The 17,809-nt window shown below is 47.1% G+C and overlaps 1 protein-coding gene across 1 annotated transcript in view; it reads right to left on the reverse strand.

Annotated features, from left to right (window-relative positions):
* LOC147916917 (serine protease HTRA1-like) overlaps nt 1-17,029 on the reverse strand; it is a 51,663-nt gene extending 34,634 nt beyond the window's left edge. Inside the window, 2 exon segments of the mRNA XM_087432922.1 lie at nt 13,883-14,043; nt 16,954-17,029. Of these exon segments, the coding sequence (XP_087289048.1) occupies nt 13,883-14,043; nt 16,954-17,029 (237 nt within the window).
* Between the last annotated feature and the right edge of the window lie 780 nt (nt 17,030-17,809).

Consider the following 17,809-nt stretch of genomic DNA (forward strand, 5'->3'; position numbering starts at 1 on the left):
TTATCCACTTTCTCTAAACCTCAGGTTTCTCATCTGTAGAATCTGTATCATAATACCAACCAAGAGTTCTTTTCAAGATGAAATTTGATAACCTGTCTAAAGTACCCAGTGTAGTACCTTGAGTCCCATAATTGCTGAACAGTGTTACCTGACTGTTATCATTATTATATAGTTAATGTTATGTTGTTCTATCCTCATTTTCTAAGTGAGGAACAAAATTCAACAATGAGGAAAGTACTTACCTAACGGCAGCCGACAACTATGTACCAGAACTGAGACTAGAAGTCTTGTTATATTTACCTCCAGCTCCATTTTGCTTGAGTTTGACTGGCCCCTTTGTAATTAAAGACTATAAGGACACTGAATAGAAGCCAGGACTTAGCTGACAATATTGTGTTACTCAGTCTCGGGTGTCCTTTGGGACTTGATGGTCTGGAACTGCACCCACTGAGTCCACGCTTACAGTGTGCTGTGACCCAAAGCAAGAGGACAGGACACGTGGGAGATCAGGCACGGCAGCAGGATCTGAAAAGTTCACTAGGATTTGTTTTTCTTCTCAAAAATGTCAATGAGCTTTAGGTGATCTTTCAATCTCCAAGCAAACATTCTGGCAGAATTCAAATGAAAGGAAAAGGGATTCGGAAGGAACACCCGCCACACGTACCTTGGGAATCACTATAGTAATACGCATTGAGGAGTGTGGGCTGGTGGGTGGCATTTCTGGAGTATAACATGGCTATGTGGTTGGGAGAGGGTTGGTAGAAGAGAGACAAGGCTGGACAAATGATTCCAAGGGAATTAGACCCAAAAGGTCCATCGAGGATTTCCACCCGATTTTTCTCACAGGTGAGGCTGTGGGCTGAGGGAAAGGCAGGCATCAGCATTTGGAATTGCCCTCCATCCACCAGACCGCTGCCCAACACCAAGGTGTGGACACCCAACACCCAACACCAATAAGTGGACACCAGAACGGAGCAGCCACACTTGTGAGAGGGAAAAAGCCAGATGAAGACAAAGAGTGAAAGTCATTTGGTTCTTCTGAACGATGACAGTCACCTCAGCCTTTCCAACACCTGGAGTCTTCCCTCCACGTGAGCTGCAGGTGACCTCCAGATCTTCCAGGGGATCCTGCCTATGGCTCTGAGATTCTGAAGCCGAAATGGTAGTCTCAGAGGTCAGCTGTGTTTCAGTCCCTCAGAAGCATCAAAATGAAGCCAACACAGCACTGAGTTTCGTTGGACCACAGCCTCAGTGTCAGAGTGAGCAGCCCCACACCTGAGTGGGTGGATGTACTCCCTGGTTTCTGCCTCCTCTCCCCTGCCAGGTGAGGTCCAACAGCCCAACTTTGCCTTCCCTGACTCAGGGAAATGCTGGGGTGTCCAAGCCCTCCTACTGTGAGTTCACATGAACACGGGGTTGTCATACACCTGCTGAGATCTGCTCTTCTTTTCCTCCTGTGCAAGGCCCATCTACCCTTCTGCACATGAATTCTACTCCTCTTCCTCACTTCGCTGCCAGCATATCTCATGCTCACAGGAGAGAGCCCGGAGTCTGTCGTGGTATAACAAGACAAGGAGGGGACATCTCACCAGGACGCACACACAGCAGCCTTTATACTAGTTTGCTCTTGCCCAGCCTGAGTCCTTCCTTGGTGCCAAGAACAGTCAGATCCAGCAGCAATCTTTGATAAGAACAAAGGGACAATATGGGGAAATTCAGGACAGGCTCTCCCTCTGACCCCTGGTGAAATGTGATGCAGAGTGCTGCTCTCATCCCTGGTTCTCTCCTTAAATTCTCTGTCTCCTTGTTGTTCCAAACCTGATCGTGTCAGCACATGTCCTTTTCCAGAAGCATGGAGCAAGCTGGAGTAGATGACCTAAACCCTATTTTTGTCTCTAAGCAGTGTCTAAGGTATCCTTCATCCTAGAGATAACCTACATAACCTGCTGGACTTCCCTAACACTTGGCAGGTCTGGAGAGACAAGGCAATTAGTGACACAGAGTACATCATCTGTCTCAGCCACCTCTGTGTGCTGTGTGTGGCTTGATCTGCAGTTGATGGAATTGTGTCTCCCATATTAAAATCTGTGAAGAATGTTCGGGGATAGAAATGCTATAAGTTAATGCTGCATTAGAAATGCCATCTGTGGCTTATCATTACATTCCCTCATTTATTCATTCATTCACTGAGTCATTCATTAAAAAATAATTCTTAACCCCCAAGTTGAGTCCCATCTAACAGACAAAAACAAAAACATCAGCAAGGGTAATTTTATGCTTTAAGGACCACCTAGATTTTGCAAAGAGTATCTGACAGAGGATAAAGGAGAGAGAGAGATCCATTCACTTGGGAAGGAATCAGGAAGACATGTAGAGGAGTTAGCAGTCAAACCATGCTGTAGTAACTGAGGAGTCTGGAAGGGCTGGAAGGATGCATTCCAGGCAGAGGGAGGGGACAGTGTGAAGAAGGCATGGAGCCTCTAGACAGTCTGATCTGTCCAAAAACTCAGTGTGTGATGGCTCAGCACAGAGAGGGAGCAGAGGGGAGAAGTGGTTAGAAGGGAGGAAAGGCCAGATCATGACGGATTTTGTAAACTATGCTAAGGTGGGTAAACTCTCTCCAGGAGGCAAGGAGCCAGTGAAGGGTGTTCATGAGAGAGAGGAAATGGAGTTGGACGGTGTTTAGATGCCTGTGCAGGATGGTGGAGGGTGAACTGGACGAGGCCACGATGGACTCCTTCCCAGAAAACTACAACATTAGCCAAGAAACCCACATCCTGAGCACTCACTTGAGGAATGGAAATCCCGGCAAGACTCTCTGAGTTGGCTTCATGAGGGTGGTCCAGACACAGGTAGTGTTGTTCCCGAGGGAGTTGATGAACCTGCCAGGAAGGTCTGTGAAGACCCCTCACATTCCCCTGACCCTACAAACAGAAGGAGAGGATCGGGGCAGTCCGGGGCAGCTCCGGGCCCGGGAGAGGCTGTGCTGTTCTTGGGGCCCCAATGGTTCCTCACGCTCCTGAATTCCCAGAGTTCCAGGGAAGTGCAGCACAGCCCACCCGAGTCTGATGACCCCACAAAGGATGTGGCTTTGGTTTTCTCTTCTCAGAGCCGTTACAGGGACCCACACTCAGATGTAAAGTACAACTGGTTGTTGACCAGCGGGAAAGAGAGGACATTTAATACCTCCTCACTGAAAGACTCTTTATCACCAACCACACTCCCAGATGGTGAGCAGAAAGCCAGCATGAACAGCTCATCTGTGTTCCCTGGAGATCTGTCCCTAGTGTGGGCTAGAAATCCAGCAAATAGTCTCTTCTGTCTTAAGGGAGGCGTATCCTCTCAGAGAAATGAGCACCGTCTACTTTAGAGACTTATCAGAGTGCTTCCTCGTTACTCTCAGTGAAGCCTCAGTCTCCAAAACTGTATAATGAGGATAAAAACAGCACTTTCCTCAGGGAATGTTCTAGGATCCCAAGTGTTCACATTTATGAAATACTTTACCCTACCCTGCAAGCCCCAGGCATTTGATAAATGGTGGAGTTAGGACACATTACCCCAAAATATGGCACCTTGGAGTGTTGCATAACTTAATAAGCTGGAAGACTTTGAGAACAAGGCAGATGCAGGAAGTTCACCCTAACCTCCCCCAACTTGCCATTCTTTCCTGAAACAGGTCATAAACCTCCCCTGTGAAAGGTGCCTTCTGGACCAGGAGGAGGGATGGCATCCTTAGCACCAGAGACGAGGAACCCGGTGTCGACAAATCTATCCAAACAAACCTTGTAATTTTAAGTCCTATCCTCCTAGTTGCTTCTTCACCAGTTACCGCCCCTAGCCCAAAGCCCTTTGTCTTGTCAAATCTTCACATATTTATTGTTTCTTTGTCTAAAAGGTCTGGTCCCTTCGGATCTTCATTGTCTTATGAAGGTTCTCATGTCCATATAAAAAATCAAAATTTGTATGCTTTTCTCCTGTTCATCTGTTTTTGTCAGTTTAACTTTCAGACTCCCAGGGACCCTAACAGGGTTGAGGAAAACTTGTTCCTCCCCTGGAATAAATAAATCCATCAACAGTGGCCTACACAGCAAGGAAACCTTTCTTTCCTCTGACCTGCATCCCTCACGCTGCAGCCCGTCCCTTCCCTTCACTGCTCTCATTTCTGTTAGTGAAGATGCTGAAGCCCTCAGCTCTCCAGACTCTGCCATTTGGAGGAGGCTCCATCCTCCTGTGACCCGGGCTCTGTGGAGAGGCGGCTCCTCTCCCTGCCCGGTGAGGCTGTGCAGACGGGAGGGAGGAGGCTCCCAGGGCTGTGGAGGAACTGCAGTGGGGTGGGGAGGAGGAACAGGGAGGAGCCTTGAGGGGTCAGGAGGGAGCGGTTTAGGGATTGTTAAGCATGAAATCTACTGTCAGGTTCAGAAATGCCAAGTTCTCTTGGTCAAGAGTGTGTCCCTCATGCATAAAATTCCAGGTGAGTCATTTGGATTCCTCCATAAAACATTTATTATCCTTGTGATGAAAAGGAAAGGTAAAGTAATTTTAGCCAAATTTACCTTTTCTCCTTGTTGTAAAATAAATTAGCCCTGAAAAGACACAAAAACTTAAAGCAATTGGAAAGCTGGAAGGTGCTGATGGGTAAAAGTAAGAGAAATGAACATGCATTCCCCTTTGAAGAGGAGCTGAGCCCCAAAGATGATGCTGAGCACAAAGAGGAGAGCTGTTGTCCTCGTCCCTGGGGACAATCGTGGTCACACAGAGGGAAGGGCAGAAAGAAGGTCTGGCACCCAGCATTCAAAGACTAGCTCATTCAGCTGCGTGCCCCTATTTTTTATTCCAACAGATTGAAGTGCAACGTTCCCACTGTGGAGCCACAGTCAGAAAAGTCAGCTCTGACCTGGCTGACTAACTTGTCCAGTTTGCCTGCTTATCTCTCACTTTATCACTGAAAGTCCACTGCGTCACAAACCCTCAGTCCTTGGGAAACAGGAGAGCTGGTCACTCTAACTCTGACCTGCATGTTTCTGTTGTGTATTCTGTGAGGAGACCAATGACCAGTCTGATGTTGGAGGAAATCGACTGAATAAATTTTTGAAAAAGAAAGATCAGCCATCTTTATAAGGAAGTTTTACAATTTCAGGGACCTGAGTAAATTCTTGATACCAAGACACCTGACTGCAATCACAGGGCCTCCCACGGGTGACAGGCACTGGGTTATCCTCACAATGTGACGTAGCAGGCACAGCTCAGCTATGGAACCAGGCAGCCCTGGGTCACTGTCCTGGGGACATCAGTGGCTTTGGACAAGTGATTGACTCTGTCCAAGCCTCAGGTTTCTCATCTGTAAAATGGGGAACCAAATACCCAACCACAGAGAGCTTTTTCCAGATGAAACTTGCTAACCTCCCCGAAGTTGTCAAAGGAGTTCCCAGAGTGTGGTAAGTACTGAATAAACGTTATCTGGCTGTTACCATTATTATGTACTGATTGTTACACTATTTCCACCCCCAATTTATAAATGAGCAAACCAAAGTCAAAATGGGTGAAATGACTTATTTGAAGCCACGTGGTAAGCAGCTATCAGAATAGAAACTAGAAGTTTATTGTTACCTCTCTGTCTCCTTCTAGCCAGAGATTGACTAGACTCTTTTTAATCAAAGACCATAAATGCGCAGACCAGAAGCCAGGACTTAGCTGACAGTATCTTATTATTCTATCTCAAGAGTTCTCTGGGAACATCCAAGGTTCTGGAACTGCAACATGCTTACTGTGTGCTGTTAACATATACGCATATACTTATATATTGCAATTATATACACACATAAATACATACAATTACATACAGAAGCAGATACACATATTTTTACATATATATAGTGTATGTGTATTATACACACATATAATACAGTAAGTTTACTATGCACTATGAATAAATATATTTCAAAATGCTAAATGACATATAATAACATCAATAAAGAGAAAAGATTCTTTTTCTGAGGGATACGTGTTCTGACATCTGGATGGAAGTTACAACTTGGAAAGATTTTGGGTCTGGGTATGTAGAAATGCTGAGACAGAACATATCTGTAAAGTGAGAGCACCTATGTAGGTTTTGGGAGAGGGCCACAGGGTCACACTGACTCTCTCTCACTCAACAAGGCTCCAACTGAATGTTGACTCCACTTTATTTCAATGGTCACGTAAACAGTCACATGCATGTCTTGTCACAAAGCCAGGAGAGAAGAACAGCAAAGGATCTTCTCCCATCACCATAGTAATATGCATCAAAGAAGGTGGGTGGCTTGCTGGAATTTGTGGAATACTTTATGGTCATGATGTTGGAAGATGATTGGTAGACTAGAGAGAAGCCTTGGCAAACTCTCACAAGGGAGTCAGACCCTGGAGGTCCATCCAGGATTTCCACCTGCTCAGTCTCACAGGGGAGGCTGTTGGGCCAGAGGGAAAGTCAGGATTTAGCATTTGGAATCGCCCTGCTTCCATCAGGCATCATATCTTCACCAAAGACTGGAAAACTATCACTCCAGCTTCACTGGAGACAAATGCAAGGCCAGGTGTGGACAACAAGGGAAGGAAAGTCTATTAGCTCTTCTGAACAGACTGCAGTCACCCCAGGACCCTCCTAGCTCTCCAGGAGGCCCTTCCCTCAACCTGGGTTGCAGCGGGCTTCCAGAGCCACCAGGAAGCCCTACCTATGGCTCAAAGATGCTGACATAGGAATTTAGGTCAGGAGCCACATGTGTTTCCAAATCCACAAGTGTGACAATACAGCCCACACAGTGGTGTGATCCCTTGGCTACAACTGTTGTGTCAGGCTGAGAGGTCACAGACTTGAGTGTGTGGATTCCATTCCTTGGATTCTGCTTTCCCCTCCACTGTCATATGAGGCAGCACGGCCCCAGCCTCCCAACCTTGGCCTGCATGACCAGAACAGAAATGAGAGTAGTGTCCATTTCCAACTAGTGAGAGACAAATTGCGCATATGGGGTGCTCTCAGTCCTGGGAGGTCCCCCCACTTCTCTCTCCACCCTCTACTCCTCAGACCTGACCCCCATCTCTCATCCTTACTTAGCCATGAGCACGACTCATAGTCACAGGAGAGAGACCAGGGTCTCTGTGGGATTTAACAAGAGAACAAGGAGAACATTCTCCCAGGGCACATACAAATGGTACATTTTAAAATAGTTTTCCTCTTGGCCCAGCTTGAGCCCTTCGTAGTGTCAAAAATACTCAGATCCAAAAAGCCTGTAAAGGACAAAATACCAGTATAGGAAAATTTTACAGAATCCTGTCTCCTTTGACCATTGAAAAATGATAATGCATTTAATGCCTGTAGATTGCATCCCTGGTCCTCTCCCCAAACTCCCTCTTTCCTTGTTTCCAAACATGACGCTTTTAGCGCCTTTCTTTTTCAGAATTCCTGGGGTACAGATTCAGGAGATGGTCTAAGATCTGTTTGTGGGGCAGCTGTCTCTAAGGTGTCCTTGATCCCACAGAGCCCCTTGTAACCTAGCAGAGTCTCCATCCCCAGCAGGTCTGGACGGGTACAGTCCCTTAGTCACACAGATTTCCTCTTCCTCCTTAGCTGCTATTGTGGTCCATGTTTGGCTTTAGTCTAGAATTGATGTAAATGTGATTCCCATGTTAACGTCTGTCAACTGCCCTGGGAGGAAGTGCTGTAAATTGTTGATGCATTGTAATGCCTTCTGTGGCTTTATCAGTTCATTCACTAATTCATTCACTCACTCAAGAATATAACTTGGACCCTGACATTAGATCTCCCGTTGTGGTAGACCAAGCAAATAAATGAGCAAATGATATTGTATGCTTCATATTCTGCACAGCTTTGCATGGGGTAACTGAGCGGCGAACAGGAAAGAGATCCATCCACTTGGGGGGAGGTCAGGGAGATGTTATGGAGGACTTAGTTCTCAAGCTCAATCATAAAATATGCGTGGAAGCCCCTAGGCAGAGGGCAGGTGCGCCTGGGAGGGTGGAGGGCTGCTCTCCAGTCAGAGGGGACAGTGTGAGCAAAGGCATGGAGTTGGCAAACAGTCTGGTGTGTCCAAAGCTCAGGCTGTGATGGCTCAACACAGAGCGGGGGTCCAGAAGAGAGAGGTGGTTAGGAGAGGGAGAGATCCAGGTCCAGATCAAAAACAAGCCAAACCAATGAAGGAATTTGAAACCCATGCTAAGGAGAGGAAACTTGACCCAGAAAGCAGGGAGCCAGTGAATGGGTTTCAGTCAGGAGTGAAAAATGAGTTACATTGTGCTTTAGATGCCTGTGCTGGATGTGTGGAGGGTGAAGGAAACCAGAACAAGTCACAACAAAATATGCCTCTCTGACATAAAAATTATTTTGAACTGAGGACAATTAACAATCAGCAAATGAAGGAAAAGCTCTCTCTGCCCTCCCCCGCTACTGCCTAAAGGCAGGATGGAAATTCTCCTTTAGTGGAGAGATTGTGGACTATTATCAGCCCAGATACTGCACCAGAAGAATCTGCAGACAAACTGTACTCTATTAGTTTCCTCCATATGTTTACCTTCCCACCATTTGCCTCACTGGAGACCTAAAACCACTTTCTTATCTCCTGTCTTTTCTCTGCAAATTTATTGGCCTTTGCTGAAGAGGTGATATAAGCTAGAGTTCTTAGCCACCACTTTGAGTTACACATTCCCTTTCCCTGAGGTTTCTCCCACGTATGTGTGAGGTAAACATGTTCATATTCTTCTGTTTGTCCCTTGATAATCTGTGTTTTGTACAGCAGCCCCAGGTGAAAACTTAAAAGCGTAGAAGGTAAAGAATTTCTGCCCCTCATGAGGGAGAGCTGGAAGAGGCCGAGATGGACTCCTTCCTGGAATCTACAACAACATCAGCGAAGAAGACACATCCTGACACTCACTTGAGGAAAGGAAATGCCAGAATTACTTGCTGAGGTGGCTTCACCTGTATGGTCCAGACACAGGCACTTTTGTTCCCTGGAGAGCTGGTAAACTGGCCCGAGGCATTTGTGAGGAGGCCCCCATATTCACCAGGCTCTACAAACAGAAGACAAGGACACAGAGGCAGTCCAGGGCAGCTCCAGGCCTGGGAAGGGCTGTGCCACTCACGGGCCCCACATCCTGGTTGATTCTCCTAACTTCTTGGGTGGTGAACAAAACGTAACACGGATGACTCAAGCGCTGATAACACAATCAAGCTGCATTTTTTGTTTTATTTCTCTCTGAGATTTTTAAGGACCCATATCCGCTTGTAGTACAATTTACTTTTGAAAACTTGGCAACCGAAGAAACATAATGTCCCTCATCAAAACATTCTTTATCATCAATCCCTTTGACAGATTGGTGAGTATAAAGTCAGCATGAACAACTCATTTCTGCCACCTTGAAGGTATTTTCCATGTTTGGGCCCGAGAAATAGCAAATAGGCAGTTCTCCGGCCCCAAGAGAGGCCTCACCCCTCAGAGATACAGAAGCCATCTCACTGTAAACACCTGGGGAAGAGGATCCAGCTGTAAATGAGGATAAAAATACTACCTTCCTCAAGGGTATTATAGGATGAAATGTGTTCATGTTTGTAAGGTGCTCAGCCCATATCCAGCACCTCCGTAAGTACTAGGTGAATAACTAAATTAATAAGCAGCCAGCATCATGAGGAAACCTCTCTTCCCTCTAACCCACGCCTCACGCTGCTGTCACGTCCTCTTCGCTCACTGCTCTGGTTTCTGTTACTGAAGAAGGTGACGCCCCCCAGCTCTCCAGAACCCAAGTGTTAGAGGACTTGATCCTCCTCTGGCTCATGCTCTGTGGAGAGGTGGCCTCTCTCTCTGCCTAGTGAGGCTGTGCAGATGGAGGTGGAGGAGTCCCCACTGTGCCAGAGAAGGGTTGGGGGCTGAGGGTGGGTGCACCTGGAACAGAGCCTTCAGCGGTCACACCTAGTGTCTGAATACATCAAACGCTCAGTCCAGCGGTCCTGCTCACCCGACCCAGTGCAGGCTTCTCTCAGCCAGATGCCCAGAGGGAGTATGAAGGAAGAACCTTTCTCTCTTTGTCCTTCAAATCACCCCACTTCGTTGACTCCCCACCTTGCTCATATGGCACCTCCTGCTCAGAACATTCTACTCTGGTCTCTCCAAATTCCCGATGCTGGATGGCCTGGCTTGAGCACCACTCACCATCACTGTGAAACCCACATGCCCCCTCCATCTGGGGAGTCACCCCTCCAGCAGTGCCTGCAACTCCACCCACTGCCTTATGGTGGCATCCTGGAGCCCGTGCTTTCTATGTCGCTATTTGACATGGATCTTTGGTTTCAGGCTCCAGCAGAATTATACCCTCTTGGGGATAAAGACTGCATTGTACCACTGAGTGTGTTACAAAGTGGTGAATAAAAATATCCTTGACAATCACCAGACTATAATCACATGCCACGACACTCTTTTTTGCACTATACATAAATACAAATATATATAAACATATACGTGTATATATATATATATATTATATATATTGAATATGTACACTATAAACCAAGTATACTATACATTAAGTATACTATACATACACTAGAAAATGCCAAAGACTTACCATAAATCAATAAAGAGAAAATGTTCTGTCTTTTGAGGGATACTTGCCTCATCTTCTGGATGGAATTTACAATTCATCAAAAGTTTTCCTTTTGGGTGCACCCACCTGTAGGTCTGGAAATGTAGAAATGCTGGGGTAGACCTTCCACAAAATGATAGGACCTATGTATGTTTCTGGAGAAGGTCACTGGGTCAGGCTGACTCTCTCTCACCCAAGGGTGGTCCAACAGGAGGTTGGCACCACCTTCTTCCAACAGTCACACAAACAGCCACATCCCCATCCTGCCGCAAAGCAAGGTTTGCATAGAGGAGGGGGCATGAGCAGGGACCCTTCCCCCACCTACCTTCTCCACCACTATGGTAATATGCATCAAAGAAGGTTGGTGGGTGGGTGGAAGTTCTGGAATACCAGATACTCATGATGTTGGAAGAGGATTGGTGGAAGAAAGACATGCCTTTACAAATTTCGCTCAGGGCATTGGACCCTACAGGTCCATCCAAGACTTCCACCTTTTCACTCTCACAGGTGAGGCTGTTGGGGCAGAGTGAAAGGCAGGCATCAGCTCTTGGAACTGCCCTCACTCTAGCAGGCAGTCTGGGACTCCCAAGACTGGACACCAGCTTCACTCTTGAGAAGTGCAAGACCAGACATGGACTAGAGAAGGAAAGTTTATCACTTTTTTGAAAGAATGACAGTCATCCCAGAACCATCTGATCTCCCCAGAGGTTGTCCTCTACACCTGGGCTACATGTGGGGCCCAGGTCTCCCAGGGAGCCCTGCCTATGGCTCTGAGATTTGCACACAGCAACTTTAATCTCAGGCCCAAAGCGTTAAATACAGCTACCTCAGTCATGTGTTGTTTTCAGCTATGACCTCACAACAGGGTGAGAGTCTCCCGACATGAGTGCGTGAATGCCACTCCATGGTTTCTGCACCCTCTACTGTGTCAGATGGGGTAGGAGGTGAGGCAGCATGGCCCCAGCAGCCAAGCTTGCCCTCCCTGATTCAGGGCACATGGGAGAAGGATGTCCACCTCCATCTAGTAAGACATAAAATGAACATGGGTGCTCTCAGTCCTGGGAGGTCGCCCCACCTCTCTCTCCAGGCTCTGCCTTCAAACTAGATCCCCACGCCCCATACCCACATGGACACTAGCACTACTCAGGCTCACAGGAGACAGTTGGAGCCTCTCTGGTTTAGAACAAGACAAGGAGGGGACATCTCACCCAGACACACGTGGCACCCTTTACACCGGTTGGCTCTTGGCCAGCCTGAGTCCTTCCTTGGTGCCGAGGAGAGTGAGATCCAAAATCAATCTTTGAAAAGGACAAAGGAATGTTTTAGGGAAATTTTCAGAAGAATCTATCTTCCTCACCCAGGAGAAATGGTGACATAAGAAAATCCTGAATCCTTCATCCCTGATCCTCTCCTCAACCTCCTCTCTCTTTATTTCCCCAACACGGTATCCTATACAACAGCTCTTTTTTCAAATTCATTGGGGCAAAGGTTGAGATAATTGACTAAGCCCTACGTTTAGACGGCCATCACTAAGGTGTTCCTCATCCCAAGAGAATCTGTGTACCCTAGTTGGGGTCCCAAAGCATCAGCAGGTCTGGAGGGGCAGGGTCCTTAGGCACAGATTACATGGTCTGGGTCAGCCTCCCTGCAGGCTGTGTTTGACTTGGTCTGGAACTGATGGAAATGTGGCTCACATGTTAAGATCTGTGAAGACTACTCTGGAATCGAAATCTGTAAGTTGTTCTTTCATCAGAAATGCTGTCTGAGGCCTTATCACTCTAGTCATTCATTCATTCATCTATTCATTCATTATAGAAATTTATCTTGAACTTGAAATTAAAGCTTTCATTCCAGTAAAGACAAGGAAAGAAACAAGAGCAACTGTATGCTTCAAATTTACCTGGGAAGCTGCATGAAGCATCTAACAGAGCACGAAAGAGAAAGAGATCTGTCCACCTGAGAGGGAGTCAGGAAGACATTACGGAAGTGTTAGCTCTCCAGCTGAACCATGAAGTACTAATGGAGGACACTAAGCAGGAGGCAGGTGAGTCTGGCAGGGGTGGAAAGAGGCAGAGGTGACAGGGTGAGCAAAGCCATGGAGCTGCTAAAGGATCTGGTGTGTCCAAAACTCCATGTGTGATGGCTCAGCACAGAGAGGGGCAGAGGGGAGAGAATGTGAAGGGAGGGGAGATCCAGGGGGCAGATCAAGAAGGCTTCCAAAGCCATGCTGAAGAGATCAACTTTACCCAAAGGCAGGAAGCCACTAATGGAGTTTTCAGCAGGAAATGAAAGAGTCCAATTTTGTTTTACACGCCTGGGGGTTAACCAGTAGGGTGAACTGGTAGAGGCCAAGATGGTCTCCATCCCATAAAACTACAATGTCAGCAAGGAAAATACATTGTGAGCACCCCCTTGAGGTGATGAAAGGACAGATGGACTCTCCGTGTTGGCTTCACCCAGATGGTCCAGACACACACTGTGTTGTTCCCAAGAGGGTTGACCAACCTGCCTGAAGGATGTGTGAGGAAGCCCCCACATTTCGCAGATTCTATAATCAGGAGAATAGGAAGTTTTGGGGATCCAGGGCGGCTCCTGGGCTGAAAGGGCTTTTCCATTCCTGGGGCCTGATATCTGTTTATTCCCCCTCAGGTCCTAGTGAAAAATTGATGATCTGAGAACAATCCCCAGCTCCAAAGGGGCATTTCTTGTTTCATACTTTTCAAGGATTTCACAGACCTCATATCCATTTGTAGTATAATCTCTTTTAGCCCCCTGAGAAATAGAATATATTTAACACTTCTTCACCAAAACATTCTTCATCACCAACCGCGTCACCCTATTGTAGAGCAGAAATCCACCCAAATACCTCATTTCTGTCTCTCTGAAGATCTCTTCCTAGTGCGGGCCTGAGAAATAGCAAATAGGCAGTTCTCCTGCCCCAGAGAGGCCCAGCCCTTCAGAGAAATGAGAATCCATCTCCTGATAAAGACCTGCAGGAAGGAGTTCCACATTCTGCTCAGTGATGGCTTAGGCTCCAAATCTGTAATGAGGATAAAGACAGCACCTTTCTCAGGGCTGTTCTAGGATCCAATGGGTTCTTTTTGTAAACTAAACCAATATCCAACATGCGGAAATCACTAGGTATCAATCAATCACCATGCTACCTGCATTTCGAGGAAACTCATCTCCCCTCTACCCCTCATCCCTCATGCTGCAGTCACTGCCTCTTCCTTCTCTCCCTTCAAGGCTCATTTCTTACACTGATGATGGTGATGCCGCTCAGCTCTCCAGACTCCTGCCCTTTAGAAGAGTCTCCATCCTCCTGTGACATGTGCTCATTGCGTATGGGGGATTCTTCTCCAGCCTTGTGAGGCTGTGCAGATGGGAGGCCGAAGAGGCTCACTGGGCTGTGGCGGAGTTCTAGTCGGGTGGGGAGAGGGCCTTGAGAGGGCCCGGTGGAGATGCAGATTTAGGAATTGTGAAGTGCTATGGAATACTGTCAGGTATAAATGCAACTCTTTTCTTTTTCTCCAAGAATGTGTCCCAAGGTACATGAGCACCCAGAGAGCCATTTGGACCCCAACCCAAAAGCACATTGTCTCGAGGAGACAATGTGAGAAGAGGAGAAGGGTACAATAATATTGCCCTGTTTACCTCTTGGCCTTGTTGGTGATTCGATTAAATCTGAAACACCAAACAAAATCAAAAGCTGGAAATTACTGATGGGTCAATGGGTGGCGTAAAATGGACACCCTGTAAAGAGGGGCCTGAGTGCCAAGGGACGGTGCTGAGCATGAGGAGGAGAGAGCATCGCTGTCCTCGTCCCAGGGGACAACCCTGGTCACACAGAGGGAAGGGCAGAAAGAAGGTCTGGCACTCAGCAGTCAGCACCTGGTTCATTCAGTGCTTTCTCTTCTTCCCCAGTTCCGTGAGTGCAATGTTCACGCTCGGGAGCCCCAGTCAAAAAAGTCAGCTCTGACCAGGGTGACCAACCTGACCCGGTTTACCCACGAATTTTCCAGTTTTAGCACTAAAAGTCTCCATGAAACCACTCAGTCCTGGGTGAACCAGGACAGTTGGTCTTCCTAATTCCGACCTGAACATTTCTTGTAATTTCTGTAATGAGACCAATGATCAATTTGATGTTGGAGTAAAAACATTGAATGTAATTTTCAAGCTAGGAGAAATAAACTGCCTTAGTTTATGGAAGTGTCACCACTACAGGGACCCAAGTAAGATACTTGGATCCAAGAGTCCTGAATGTTATACATGGAGTCCCATGGTTGACATGGGGCTGTGGCTTATCCTCATGATGTCACGTAGTGGGGCAGCACAGCTTCTGAATCAGACAGGCCTGTGTTACAGTCCTCGTGGATTGTGGCATGAAAGCTGAATGGCTTTGGGCAAGTTATTTACCCTCCCGAAGGCTCATGTTCCTCGTCTGTCAAAGGGGCGATATAATTCCAACCACACAGAGGTCTTGTCATGATGTAATTAGATAAACTGTCTGAAATTATTAATGTAGTACCTGGAGTATCATAAGAGCTGAATCAATGTTAAATGGTTGTTACCATTTTATTTATTCGATTGTAATCTGTTTCTATCCCTAATTATAAAGATGGAAACCATACTTGAAATAGGTGAAAAGACCTACCTAAACACACATGACATGTTAGCAGCATATGGAAATCAGGTATCTTGTTACTGTTCCTTCCCTGGCTCCTTTTGCCCAGGGTTTAATAGGACTCGCCCATCAAAGACCATAGTGTGCTAACCAGCAGCCAGGATTTAGCTGGTAACATCATATTATTCGATCTCAAGGGTTTTCTGGGAACATCTAAGGACCTGCGCTGCACACTGGTCCCAGGCTACTGCGTGCCATTAACCACAGCAAGGGGCCAAGGCCAACCAGGTGGGGGCGGGGTCTGCTAAGTTAGAAAAGCCAGCAAGGTCAGCACTAGGATTTGCTTCTCTTCTCCAGACATGTCAGTGAGTTTCAGGTGATCCTTCAAACTCCAAGACCAAGGTTCTGGCACAACTTAAATGACAGAGAAGACATGCTCACTTCCTGTGTGGTTTGCAGGAACCAGATGCCCTTTCCTCTTGATGCATGGAGGCAGATCCTGTAAGGTCCCATCAGGAAGGTTCCCAGACCTCTGTGTCCTACTCATCTCCTGACTACATCCAGGGAGAACAGGGGACCTTACTGGGGCCTGACAAGTTTCCTGGAACAGATGAGAGGCCCACCGGGATCAAGAAATGAGCCAAGACCTCCTCTGGCCCAGACAGACCTCACCAATGGTGAAAACAGAGTGAGCAGACCCAGCAGTGTGCCGGAAATGCTTTCAAACTTCACTCCGTCAGCTCTGCCCCACCCTGGCCCCAGTGTGTGCTCTCTTGTCTGGAAACACTCAGAGGGACTGTGGAGGGAGCACCTTTCTCAGTGGCTAAATTCATCATGCTTTTTTGACTCTCCATATTTGCTCACATGGCACCTCCTGTTGTGACCATTCTACCTGGGCCATCCAGGGCCACTACTACCTGAAGGCCTGGCTTGACCACACCTTCCTACCAAATCTTCCATGATCCCTCCAGCTGGGCAGTACCCCCCACCCCCGAATCTACAGTGTCTGCACCTGCCATTCACTGCCTGAGGGTGGTGGCCTAGAGCCATTGCTTGTTATGTTGCTTTTTTACTTTTATACCTGTTGGTTTGGGCCTAACTGAACTATAAGACTTGTAGGGGAAAAGCTTGTGCATTGTACCATTGAGTATTTCACAAAGAGTTGAAAGAACATGTACTCATAGCCCATCAGCCTATAAACACATGCCATATCTTTCTATAATACATACGTATAATTCATACACATATCTTTTCTATAATATACACACACACATATTTACGTAAACGGCATACGTGTACTTTATACCATGTATATTATATACCAAATATACCTTTCAATATTTATCAATATATCATTAAATGCTAAAGGCTCATAAAAGATCAAGAGAAAATATTCTATATTCTGAGGGATACATATCCTGTCACCTGGTTAGAAGGTAAAATTCAAAAAAGCATATTCATATGAGATCTACTTGGCACCAAAGATCTGGGTGTGTAGAAACAGAGATGAGACTTTCCATAAGATGATGGGACCTATGTATGTTTCTGGAGAGGGTCGCTGGTTCACTCTGACTCTTCTTCACCCAATGGAGATCCAAAGAACTTCATGTCAACCCCATTTCAACGGTCACACAAACATTCCTGGCCCTTCATGCCATGAGGCCAGGCTTGGGATGGGAGGGAGAGCAGCCCCTGCCCTCACCTACCTTGTGACTGACCATAGTAATACATAACAAAGTATGTCGGCAGGTGGCTAGCAATTCCGGAGTACTTGATGGTCATGATGTTGGAAGTAGATAGATAGACAAGAGAGGTGCCTCGACAAATCATCCCAAGAGAATTACAGGTGAGCGCTCCATCCAGGATTTCCACCTGCTCATTTGCACAGGTGAGGCTGTTGGGGAAGAGGGAAAGTCAGGCATCAGTGTTTGGAATCGCCTCCCTCCAGCAGGCAGTCTCCATCCACCAATGACTGGATATCAGATCACACCAGCCTTGCTCATAAGAAGTGCAAGACCAGATGAGGATAGAGGAAGGAAAGTCCATCAGTTCTACTGAAAAGACAACAGCCACTCAGAACCTTCCCACCTTCCTGGGAGGCCTGACCCTCTAGCTGGGCTGCTGGTTTCTGCCAGGTCACCCAGGGAGCATTGCCTATGGCTGTGAAAGTCCAATGAAGGAATTTTAATCTCAAATAGCAGCTCTGTTTCAGGCCCCCAGAACAGTCAAAATACAGCCAAAGCATGGTGTGTTCTGTGGGCCACAACAGTTGTGTCAGGGTGATAGGGCCAGACACGAGTGTGTGATGCCACTCCTCCATTTCTGCCTCCCCCTCCCCTGTCAGATGGGACAGGAAGTAGGGCAGCAGGGCCCCTGCAGCCAATGCTTGCCCTCCTGAGTCAGAGCAGAGGAGAGAGGGGTGTCCAATTCCAACTAGTGTAAGACAAACTGCACATGGGTGCTCTCAGGCCTGGGAAGTCTCCCCACTTCCTTCTCCTCCTTGTACTTTTCAAGACATCGTCTCCCAGCCCTCTTCCTCCCTTAGCCACCAGGATGTCTCAC

Source organism: Ceratotherium simum, chromosome 6 (assembly GCF_057802395.1).
Source record: "Ceratotherium simum simum isolate JZ-2026a chromosome 6, ASM5780239v1, whole genome shotgun sequence".
Taxonomy (NCBI): domain Eukaryota; kingdom Metazoa; phylum Chordata; class Mammalia; order Perissodactyla; family Rhinocerotidae; genus Ceratotherium; species Ceratotherium simum.